The sequence below is a fragment of the Geospiza fortis genome, unplaced genomic scaffold, assembly GCF_000277835.1.
Source record: "Geospiza fortis unplaced genomic scaffold, GeoFor_1.0 scaffold173, whole genome shotgun sequence".
Lineage (NCBI taxonomy): Eukaryota > Metazoa > Chordata > Aves > Passeriformes > Thraupidae > Geospiza > Geospiza fortis.
The window spans coordinates 3,626,389-3,637,817 of NW_005054334.1; the positions used below are offsets into that span (position 1 = coordinate 3,626,389).

At 54.0% G+C, this 11,429-nt stretch overlaps 1 protein-coding gene across 1 annotated transcript in view; it reads right to left on the reverse strand.

Annotated features, from left to right (window-relative positions):
* The window catches only part of PDGFB (platelet derived growth factor subunit B), a 12,817-nt gene extending 3,022 nt beyond the window's left edge, over positions 1-9,795 (reverse strand). Inside the window, exons 1-6 of the mRNA XM_031057756.1 lie at positions 9,721-9,795; positions 6,609-6,771; positions 3,335-3,418; positions 2,649-2,854; positions 828-969; positions 257-422 (exon numbers count right to left, since the gene is read on the reverse strand). Of these exons, the coding sequence (XP_030913616.1) occupies positions 286-422; positions 828-969; positions 2,649-2,854; positions 3,335-3,418; positions 6,609-6,771; positions 9,721-9,795 (807 nt within the window). The 3' untranslated portion in view covers positions 257-285. The remainder of the gene's footprint in view (positions 1-256; positions 423-827; positions 970-2,648; positions 2,855-3,334; positions 3,419-6,608; positions 6,772-9,720) is intronic.
* Positions 9,796-11,429: the final 1,634 nt, after the last annotated feature.

The following is an 11,429-nucleotide window of genomic DNA, read 5'->3' on the forward strand; positions in this document are numbered from 1 at the left end:
GCAGAGAAAGGAGAGGGTGGGGCCTGAGAGCAAGGATGGCTGCAGCACGATCATTCCAACTTTGCGAAGAGCCTTAATTCCATAAATAGAATGCACACGTTGGTGCCCAACCTAGTTCTGCCTCCTCCTTCAGCCCAGGTTTTGTCCTGCAGCAGCCCCACACAGAACGAGTGGCCAGTGGTGTGGGAAGGGTTTGAGATGCCATGTCCCAGGAGGACATCTCTCCTGGCTGGAAAAGCAGCTCACTGTTACCTGCCTTGTGCTCTCTCTCCCCTGCCAGCACTTCTATGCTATGAGGATTTCTTTCAGCACTTTCTTATCGTTGACATGCTTGTACTTCTTATGTTTCCTCTTCTGTGCCGGCGGCCGGCGTACTCGCCGCCTCTGTGAGACAGCGGCTGTGGTGAACGCCGGGGACAAGCCTGCCAAAACAGAGGGGAGAGTGTCTGTACAGCCAGGGGCAGACGGCTCCTGTTGAAATATCCTTCTCTACACACTGTCAACAAAGAGCTCTGCAACAGCAGGACCACAAGGCCTCTTTCTGTTCTTCTGTTCCTTGTCCTCTGTTCTCCACAATCTCTGCCCTCTCCCTTTTCCCACCATGCCCTTCCCCTCACCTCTCACCTTCCCCTCCTTCTTTTCCCTCTGTTTCAGCCCCTTCCCGGCAGGCAGACATCCTGGGAAAGGTCCCTCAGCTCGCATAAACCAGCAAAGGCCCTTGGGATTCACTGGAGCTAAGCAGATTAAAACCAGTGGAGGTTTCTTTTCTCTCTCCCCAGCCCCTCTTCTCACACCTCCCTTCATTCTACCAATGCCAAGATCCTTACGTCTCTGTTCCCGTGGCCCTGGACGGATGTTCCTGGGGGGCGGTCGGAACACGGCTTCACACCGACACTGCACGTGGTCCTCCAAAGGCACAACGACTTTTGAGAATTTTGGCTTCCTCTGGACAAACTCGATCTTGTTCACCTGTTTGCAAGAGGAAGGCAAGCAAAAGATTAGTACAGCCATGGCTCCCACTCTGTAAAATTAGTCAGTGTCAGTGCACTTTACTCCTGACTTTCTTCCTGAAGGGTCAGAAGGTTGCTCACAGAGCCCTGCTCAAGCTCAAACTCAAAACTCAAACTCAGACTCAGGGGTGGTGTATATGGGAGATAATTCTGAACATGGCAGCAGAGCAGACCCAGACCAGGCAAGTTTGGATGTCTCTGGTTGGTTCCCCTGATCCTAACTATTGACAGAGCTTAAGCAGGATGACTGGTTGATCAGAGACAGAAACATGGAACATGCAGGACATGCCAGCCTGACAGATGCAATGGCAGAGACCTGGGGCAACCAGGATAATTCCCACAGGAACCTACAGGAAGGGCAAAAGGAGAAGAGCTCAGGTCTGAAGCAAGCTAACACAGCCTCACCAGCTCTGCTGAGGCCTGCCTGAATTTGTCTCAAGCTCTTTAATAACTCGCAGGGCTGAAGCCCTCGGCTCTTCATTGGAAAGGCGGTGCTCTGGAAATTCCCCCGGACTCTGCACCAGTGCTGACTCAGAGGGAAGACTCATTGCTCCACATCCCACCACAGAGCACAAGCTTTCTAGGGGGTCCTCCCACTCCATCAGCAGCCAGGCCTGACCCCACTCAGCTTATCTCACAACTCTGCGGTCCCTGAAGTGCTCCACAAGCTATAAATACTCGCTCTGCTGTGCATCTGGGATGGAATTCCTCTAAACCCACTGCCCCCAGCAGCATCCCTCAGCCAGCGCCAAAGCAGCCAGGCTGTTTATCTTTCCTTGAAAGCCCACTCCACACGCTTCAGACCACACGCTGCCTGCTAGACAAACACTTCCAGCCAAACAATAGAGAGACCTCTGTCCTCAAAGAAACCATTTCCAGGTCACTTTTTCAGGCTGGCTTTTGACCTCTCACTTGTTTTTTTCCAGAAAAACAACCCCTGCTCCCCCCCCATTTTTTCCTTGTTCAGCCTGGCTTTTCTGAGAAAGGAATTTCCTGATGAAAAGGGCTGTGTGTGAATACAATCTCTCCCAACCAACCTCTGCTGCCTGCCTGGGGGAGTCTCTTATGGCTCAGGCAGAGGATTAGTACAGGATGAATATTATTTTTAAACAAGCTGTCTAGGAGGAAGCTGTGAGGAGATCACTGGTAGCTGTGAGGGGAGGATCAGAGCAAGAGGTTAGCTGTCAGGTGTCTGCTGGCTGGTGGAGCAGGTCAGGAGGTAACTGTGGGCTGAGAAAGAGAAGCTGTTCCAGTGCACATCTCAGAAAGAAGCTGCAGCAGCAGTGGGGGGATGGAGACTGACGCTGCAAACCCTCCTCTTTTTGCATCCAAACCAGTGCCCATGATGAAGGCACCCTGTTTCTTCTGCTCTAACACAACAGACAGGGCCACCTCGAGCCACAGGAAGGGCCGTGGTGTGGAGCTGCAGATGGGGACGGTGCCCTGTAGCTCTGCCTGGGGACAGTCCCCAGCTGCTGGACAGCACCAGCCCTTCCAGCAGCTGGCACGGAGGTCACCCACGCTTCTGCATGGCCACACAGAGGGCACAGATGGCTGCATGAGCCCAGCCCAGATGGCTTTGGGGCACAGGGGTGGCTCTGGGCAGCAGCAGGGAGCGGCGGCGGGCGGGTGCCTCACCTGGACGGGCCGGACGCGGATCTGCGTGGGGCGGCACTGCACGTTGCGGTTGTTGCAGCAGCCGGAGCAGCGCTGCACCTCCACGCAGGGCGGCCACACCACGAAGTTGGCGTTGGTGCTGTCCACCATGGTGCGGGAGATTTCGAAGACCACCTCCCGTGTCTTGCACTCAGCCAGGACAGCTGTCTCTGCTGCTGCCAGAGCATCTACGGAGGGACGAGAGAGAAACAGGGGGTGAAATGGGCTTTGCAGCTGCCACCAACCCGCCACAGCCACCTCTGCTGCAAGTGAAGGGCCCCACATGGCTCTCGCATGCACAAGCACACACGAATGTTCTTTCTCTTCCTCCCACCCCTCTGGCTCTCTCCCTGTACAGAGCCATGCCCTGTGGAGGAAGCCCCAGCACAGTGATGCTTCTCACTGCAGCCCAGACAGCAGATGACACTTTACAGCAAACAAGCACCATTGGGATTTAAGGCAGAGCAGCACACAGAAGTCCAGACTCCCTCTCATGCCCTCCCAGGGTGAAACACCCTGCTCCCACTCCAGGCCCAGACCCTCATTTTTACACCTCCACACACACAGGTACACTATAACCTCCACCCCTACATCTGTATGTCAGACAGATATCTGGAGCATCCATGGCTGCTCCCCAACAATCACAAGGTGCAAGACCCCCAGCTCACCTAGGCTTCGTCGCTCTCGAGATAGGGCCACGAGGTTTTGATCAGGCTGAGATGCATTCAGGTTCAGGCTCGAGCTGTCCTGCTCTGCAAAGGGGAAGACATGACCTAATAGCACCAGGTAGAGGCAGGAGAAGACAGCAGGCACTTGTGCTCAGATCACCAGGCAAAGTGCAGGGACATGGGATAAGCCACGGACCCAGGACGTCATGCTAGGTGTAAATCCACGAGCAAGGTCACAGCTGTTCTGGGGCACGGACACTCTTTGCTCAGGCTAGGCAGCTCAGAGCAGCAAGGCTATCCTGACGGAGGGGACCCTAGTCAGGTCTGGAAGAGGAAAACTCCAGCTCAAGAAAGATAAGGCTCATGTCAGGACTTTCTGGTGTCAGAGAGGAGTTGCAGAGGGATTCAGATTGGCCAGCTGAGACAAGGATAACACCAAGGAGGATCAAAGACCAGACAGGACAAGCAGAACACTTGGTATTTAACACTGAGGTGCCTTGCTGGGATGGCTTGGGACTGGGAGAGTTGGGAGGTGAGAAGGCAGGTGAGGGGGGGAACGGGTGGTAGGTGGGGTGCTTCCTTTCTCTCTCCTAGCTCACCTCAGGTGCTCTAGGTTAGAGAAGTTTTGTGACAGAAGAACAGAAAAATAAAGTTAAAATTACTTTTCCTCCAGACTCCTGTAAGGTAAGAGGCAGGATCTGGAGGTGGTTCAGTCGGCGATGGGAGAGGAAGACCGATAGCATTCAGGCCAGCCCTGAGCGGTTCCCTCCCACCCCACTGCTTTTTCCCATAGGAAGTGCTGAATAGAGAAATGCCCATAATCCCCATGGAGCACTCCAACACGCAGCCCCTCCTGAGCTCGGGACAATGGCTGCGCTCAGAGATAGCTCCCACCCAGCCCCAGCTCTTTCCTTCTCTAACCTGCTTTAGCAGCTGAAGGAAACTGAATGGACGTCAGCGTCCAGGGAGCAATTTTCTTAAAGGGAATTAGGGGCCAGTGGAAGATCTCTGTTTATCAGATGTGTGGTGGAGCAGACTTCCCTTACCTATCATGTCCCATTCCTCTTCCTCAGCCCTGCCCTAGTGCAGCCCTCTCATAAAGGGAAGCAGGGACTTTGCTCCCTTCTCAGGTCTCAAGCAGCTGCTGACAGATTTGGGGTGGGTGCGCAGGGGCTGCATTCAGAAGGCAGGAATCATCTGCCTGTCAATGAGCAGTCAACATCTATGTGTGAGGTGGACAGACAGACACCCTTTAAAGTGTCTGGGAAGGTGTGATCAATTCTAGGCACCATTGGTCTCGCCCTCAGGCAAACTCCCAAAATGAGAACTGGTGGATCACACTTTAGAAGGGCCTGTGGTTCTCTTTGGGCTAGAGAAGGTGTCTGCATGACTGGTTTACATGGGCAGCCACTGCTTTGTGGGCACCCACAGTCAAGGAGACGACTCCCACTGTACACACTTCTGCTGCTGGGTCTGCAGTAGTGCCCAGGGTCAGGAGAGCACTCTCTCAGCCCATCTGCCTCCTGGAGCTGCCTCATTCTGGCTCCTTGTGCAGTCAGTGGAGGGAGGCAGCTGTGACACACGCAGGGTGCACAGACAGCACAGGGAATAGCTCCAGCCACTTTGGGATTATTTTGCTCACACACTAATTTGCTAATTCCTTACAGGGCAAGAGAATGTCAATGCTCCTCAGTCAGTACCTGGGAACAGATGAGAGCCACGGGTTGAAACAAAGAAACAGCTTCACAGCACCCCTTTTTGTTTTCCTGACTATCTGGCACCTGAAGCAAAACCAGTGACTCAAAGCTCTGCATCCTTCTCTCATCCCCTGTGCTTCTGGAGCCAACCAGATAAGCCCATTTTATTTCTTAATCATGAGGCTGGTTGATAGCCACGATAGAGATGTATCTGTTCCTTAGACACTGGACCATGACAGATTGGATGCATCTTCTCAGCTGCTCCTTGCCCACCCCTCCATCCTGTGGCATTTCATCAAATGAAGGTGGGGGCTGCCTTTGGTGCGCAAGTTGAGTTGATGAGAGGAGAGAAACGGGGGCAAAAAAATAGCAACAACTGTTGACTCAAAACAAATCTGTTGAAAACCATGTCCCTCCCTCCTCTAGGTTGTCCTTCTACACCCTGGATCAGTACTGAAGACATTTGGGAGTGGGGGGGACCAGCCTGGGACAATCCGGCAGGGCTAATTTTGGAAGTTGCCCCATTGTGTGGCTCGTGGACAAGGAGGAGGGAGCTGGTGAGGGCAGGGAGCGGCCCTGGCAGTGGTGGGGAACTTCGTCGCCTCTTTCTAAGACAAACAATAGCTGAACGCAGCTGGTGCCCTCCCCCTCGCTTTCCCCCCTGCCCCTCCAGGGCCGTTTTGAAAGGCAGCGGGAATGCTTTTGAGACTGCGCCAGTGGTTGGACTGGCATAGGAAACAAAAGCAGGAAATTCTGTTCCCCCGTAGATAGTGTCTCGGCAAGGATTACAAAGCTCAAAACAGACAAAACACGAGAGAGAAGTCGAGCTGGGGGGGCTGGGGGACGACGGGCGGGAGCAGGGTTAGAATAGAAAGGAATTTGCTCTGAAGAGACCGTTTATAAATAAATTCCTGGGCCAGCCCAGCCGCCGTGGCGCGTGCTCCAGTTCCCACACGTGCCGACCCCTCCACGCTTCGCTGCTCCTGCTGCTCCCTGCAGCCAGCCCTGGCCAAGTGACCCCGAGGCCCTGCAGCCCCCGGAGCTCTTATCTACAGGCAGGAGGTGAAGCAACACTACCCTGACTTAGCCCCTGCCCCGTAGCTCACCCACGGACACGTGCTCTGCTGCTCTTATCCTAAGGGCCTCTGGGAGCCTTTTGTGGATGCCAAACCTGGAAACCCACTTGGCCCTTTCCTCCTCTGTCACCCTATTTCCACCTCCCATTTTGCAGCCTCCTAAACTGATCCTTGTCCAATTCTAGCCCTGCTGACTGAGCATCTCCCAGGGTGAGGAATGGAGATCTCAGTTCCTTGCACTCACCTTGCCCAATTCCTACCATTTTTGGAAGCCAGTGTCCAGACAGTTAGGAGATCTAAAGAAGCATCTAGTTGCATCTAACTCCCATAAGTTTCAGGGGGACTAAGTCTGTAAACAGCCAGGTCTTGGCTCCTGAGTGGTTCCTATATTTATAATGAAGTCTGTTGATAGTGTGCCCACTGAAAAACAGAATATCCCCTCCCAGCCCCTCCAAAGACTTAATTAAAAATAGAGGAGTGTTTGGTGAAGAGGAGATTTACCTACGGAGTCTATCCGCAGGGCACGCTGGAGGTCACTGATGGAGCGCACTGAGCCGCCACCCAAAATCTCATAAATGTCTTCGGGTATGGGGTCCCCCTGCCAGAAAACAAAAACAAAGGAAGGGAAGAAACAAGCATTAGAGAGATGATCTGCAAGTCCTGGCTGTGTCACAGAGCAGGAGCAGGGAATCAAGCACGGGGGAGACATGACAGAACCAGCGAAATGCAAAGACGTGCGTTGTCTTGCGCTGGCTTCAAAACCTTAAGGGCTTTATTCCTCATGAAGACATGAACCTGAAACCTAAGCAAAAGCAAGAGAGACCCTCTTGCTGCCTCTTACAAAGCTGTCAGGACACTAAAAAAGCCCAAAAATACTCAGGCTTTGCAGCAGAGCCCTGGACACTATGCAAGCCAGCAAGGCTTCCTTCTCCAAGGCGTTTTAACAGACTTCCCTTACACTATCAGATAAAACCTTCCTAATATTTCCCTCCGTTATGAAACTCCTTCACGGGCTTTGTCAGTTATCGTGTGTGTGTGCGTGTGCGAGCGCGTGTGTTTTCAAACCACAGAGGCCCAATAATATACATCATTTGCATACTCTTTTTTAAGGGAAAAAAAAGGCGGGGGGTGGAGATGAAGATTGACCTTGGCGGCTGAGGCTGCCCCAGCGTGAGCCCGCGGTGAAATGACAAAAGCTGCAGGGAGGTGATGGGCTGAGGAGCTGATTTGGAGGAAGAAACATATGGGAGTTTGGATGTCATTGCACACCAGCACGAAAAAACTTAAGTGAGCAGGGGTAGCAACATCAGACTATGGGCCAAATACAGAGTTTGTGCAAGCAGGTGCAATGCCATCAGTCTCTTGGGAATTTTACTCTGGCACTAGGCTAGAGCGGGCCCCAGTGACAGCACTTAATAAGAGTACAAAGGAGGGGTGTGGGAAAGCAAGTGCTGATTAAAACATACTTCCAAAAGACTGGAAAAAGAGACAGAGGAAAGGACTGGCCAAAGTGTTTGCTTAGCTCCCAGCTCTCTTCATTCAGGGCTACTCAAGCGGAAAAGCTGCTCTTTCAGCCGGGTGCTGGACGATGTCTGAGGCACAGCCCTCCACATGTCCCTGTAACTGAGAGGAGAGCTTGGCTTGTGTGCCTGTGAAGCACAGGGATTTTCATGTGGGTTTTCTGGACAGTTGGTGGCATGTGTGTGGTCCTCCTGCTGTACAGCTATTCCCTTCCTGCCTGCGTTCAGTGCAGAACATTTTCCTTCCATTTGCAGCAGAGAAAAGCCACCAGGCAGGTGGCTAAACGTTGGCTTTAAACCTTGAGAGCTTTGGCCCAAACCTGCAGCCACTTTCGGATGGCTGCTTGAGCCTGGTACTCTCTCACACGTGCCTGTCCTTGGCCACCCACCGTTTGCTTCCATAGTAGGAGAACAGGAGGGCTCCCGCCTCAGCCCCGCCAGACCACCCTCTAATACTATAACCGGGATGCAGTGATGTGAAGGTTGCTGCAGCCCAAGGAGATTCAGAAACCTCCTGAAGAGAGCTGCAGAGCAGCCAACACCGGTGTCCTAAACCTCTCACAGCCAGATTCACCAGACAGCTTCAGTCAGACCGAGCTTTCCTGCCCCGCTCCATCCCTGTCACTGCCACATCTCACCACAGATCTGGCTGTCTGCCTGCAGCAAAAAGCAGATATTACATCCCCAGGCATTACTTCCTCAGTCTCTGAGGGAGGGGGAAGCAGCATCAGTGATGAATGCACAGCAAGAGAGAGACTTGTATAATTCAGGGATCACTGAATAGCTGTGAAATGAAGATGCCTTCTGACATCTCCTGCTGCGTGAGGAAGAGAGGGACCAACAGCCCCGTGCTGGAGAGGCTCTGCAGCACTTCCCTGCCTTGTGCCACACACATTTACTGGAAGAAGGATGATTTGCAATTCCCAGTACTTGCAGTCAGAGCTCAGTGCTGGGTGGTGAAATTGCAGGCTTTCAATGTTTGCACCTGTCAGCCAAATGCGTTTGTGTACAAATGCTGCTCTGCACGGATGCCTCTGGACCTTCCTGACACTTAATACATGTAGGAAATGGAACTTTATTTTAAACTCTGGCACTTGCTAGGGGGAGAGCGTGGGCAGGTGTTACGAGACTCAGACTCTGTGACTTTGGAAACGAGCTGGGAGGTGTCACCTTGCTAACTGAGCAGGAGGAACAGATATGAATCAGGGCTTGAAAACGCAGGCCCTCAGGAGCCGTGCTTCTGGTGACTGCCTGTAGCAATAAGCTCCACTCCCTGCTCATGGCAGCAGTTTTAGATGCCAATTTTGTCTTCTTGCAGATACTACCAGCATGGCTATGGTGTAACACCAGCCCACATGGCTCATAATCCTGTCCTCCTCCCCCATCACTGTAAGGCAACTCTGCCAGTGACAACTGCAAACCTGTGAAGCCCCTTATCTTACCCTTGTAAACCAAGGCCAAGGCTGGCCTAAGAGCAGCAGCAAACCTGAGCTGCATGCCTTGTCCTTGCTCCCTCTGGGGTCTGTCTCTGGAAACAGCCATGCCTCTGGCCCCAGCCCTGTGCCTGGGAGGCTCTGAGATGGAGCACTGCACACACCCGGGCTGGGGCACTTGTGGGATGAGACACAGGGAAGCAGAGGTCCATCAATCACCTCCACCTAATCCCATGGGGTCTGAAGGTAGAGGAGCATTGGGAGAGGTGGGATCCCCGAGAGACCAGCCCAAGCAGCTGGTGCTTTTCCTGCTCAGCAGCTCCTCTGGAGTTATTTGTCTAACACAGGTTAACAATCTCCTTTTTTAACTGTGCGGCAGATCAAAGAAGACTTTTGTCTCAATGGACTCTTGGCTGGCTGTCAAGTGCCCCAAGGCCTGGCCTCATATTCCTGCGAGGCTCTGAATTCTTAGAAGAAAGTTTGCTCTTCCCTCCCTCCTTCTGCTCCCCAGTTCCTGACTTTGACTCTCCCCTGAGTTGCAAGGGCACCCCCCAATCTGCCCATCCCCGGGCAGGGACGTTCACTTCCCTTTCTTGTGCTGGTTGCTGGTGCTTGAGGGGCCAGGGCACATCTGACAAAGGCAGCAGAGCAGCTGCTTGCCTGCACTGTGGCTGTTGCACTGGGGCCTCTCAGCACATCAGCGTTGCTCCCCTCCTCCCAGATGTCCAGCAGCATGTTTGGCCACTGCAAATAAATGCAGGTGCAGCAGTTCCCCGTTCCCGCTCCCCACACATGCACTTTCCCAAAATCTGTCTCCTCCCTAGCCCCTCCACCTCTCGCTCTGGAGTTTTTTCCCAGCTTATGCTTTTGAGCACCAGGGATGCTGGAAGGTCCCTTTGCCATCAGAAGCTGCCAAGGTGGTGCAGGGAACAGGCAGTGTTGTGGTCTGCACCCTCTGGCGAGGGTTCCTCAGTCCTGCTAGGTACAGAGGAGCAGGAGGGAGCAAAGATTGTGCAACCGGCAGGGAAGGCAGCCCCTCAGGGCTCAAAGAAATCAGGCAAGGATACTCCCGAGGCGAGGACTCCTCCAGTTCCTTTCTCCAAGCTGGTGTGACTGCACACAGACGGACAGAATGGTGTCAGCAGCACCAGTTTGTGAAGGGCAGGGAAGCACCCACCTATTCGCTCCTCTGCCCAGGAAAGGAGAACTTTCTGGGCTCCACACCGACCACGGCAAAGGATCTTGGCAGCAGGGTCTTGAGTGATCAGCCAGGCAAAAACCCCAAACAAACAACATTTTTTAATTCCCTCTGAAGCTGATGTTTGGACCCGGAGGGGAGACTCCACCGCATTCCCTGGCAGAGGGCAAGACCAGCAGCACCTGCCACCAGCACTCCCCTGGCACAGGGCTCCCACCCTTCCACTCAGTAGCACCACTCCTGGCTACAGGGGACCCTGACCAACGCCTGCCAGAGCACTCTGCAGCAGGTACAACCCTCTCCACATGGACCCCTTCCACTTGGAGTCACGGCTCATGGTTTGCCCCCTTAAAATAATCAAACAGCGTTTGATCTAGTCTGTGTTCCTAAAATACAGCCGGACCTACCCACACTTCTTGCATTTCAAGGGGGACTCCACTGCTCCTCCACACTCCCCCCACGAGGGAGGAGTGTGGAGGAGCAGCGGAGTCCCCCCTGCGAGGGCTGGAGGCATTTCCACGCCGGGGCCGGTTGTGTACCAGCAGCACTGGAAGGAGCGCAGGAGCCCTGTCATTCCCTCCTGCTGCTGCACATCAGCTGACAGTGAGAGGGAGGCAGGGACGGCTCGCCTGGCTCCTTCCACAAGCTCACCCCAGACGTGTCATCCATCCCAGCTTCCACTGCTTTGTCCTTGTCACTGCCTCGTGCTAGGAAGACTAGGGAAGAACTCGGGAGCCTTGCAGCAGGAGGATGCAGCGGGGAGCTGGGTCGAGGCTATAAGCAAGTGGCCAGCCGCACCCCATTCCTTGGGAATTCCAGAAAGCGCTGCCAGTGGGGCTTCACCCCGGCACAACCACGGCTGGCTCAGCCCAGCTCTGTAAATGTTGCAAGGCAACTATTACAGCCCGTGGGGCAAATGCAAATGGGTTTAGCATCCTCGCTTCCCAACTGGCAAATACCGTCCCGCTGAGGCTTGTACTCCCTCCGGCTGGAAGAGCTCCAGGGCCCTCCAGCTCCAGATGGGTGTGATCAAAGAGGGAGAGGGACTCAGGAGGCTCCATCTCTTTGCTCAGGGCCTCTGCTGATCTGGGGAGCTACTGCTCCTCATACACGTTCTCCGGCATGGCTGGGGACGAGCTGCAAGCCCCTTGCAGAGGATGACTCTGGTTCA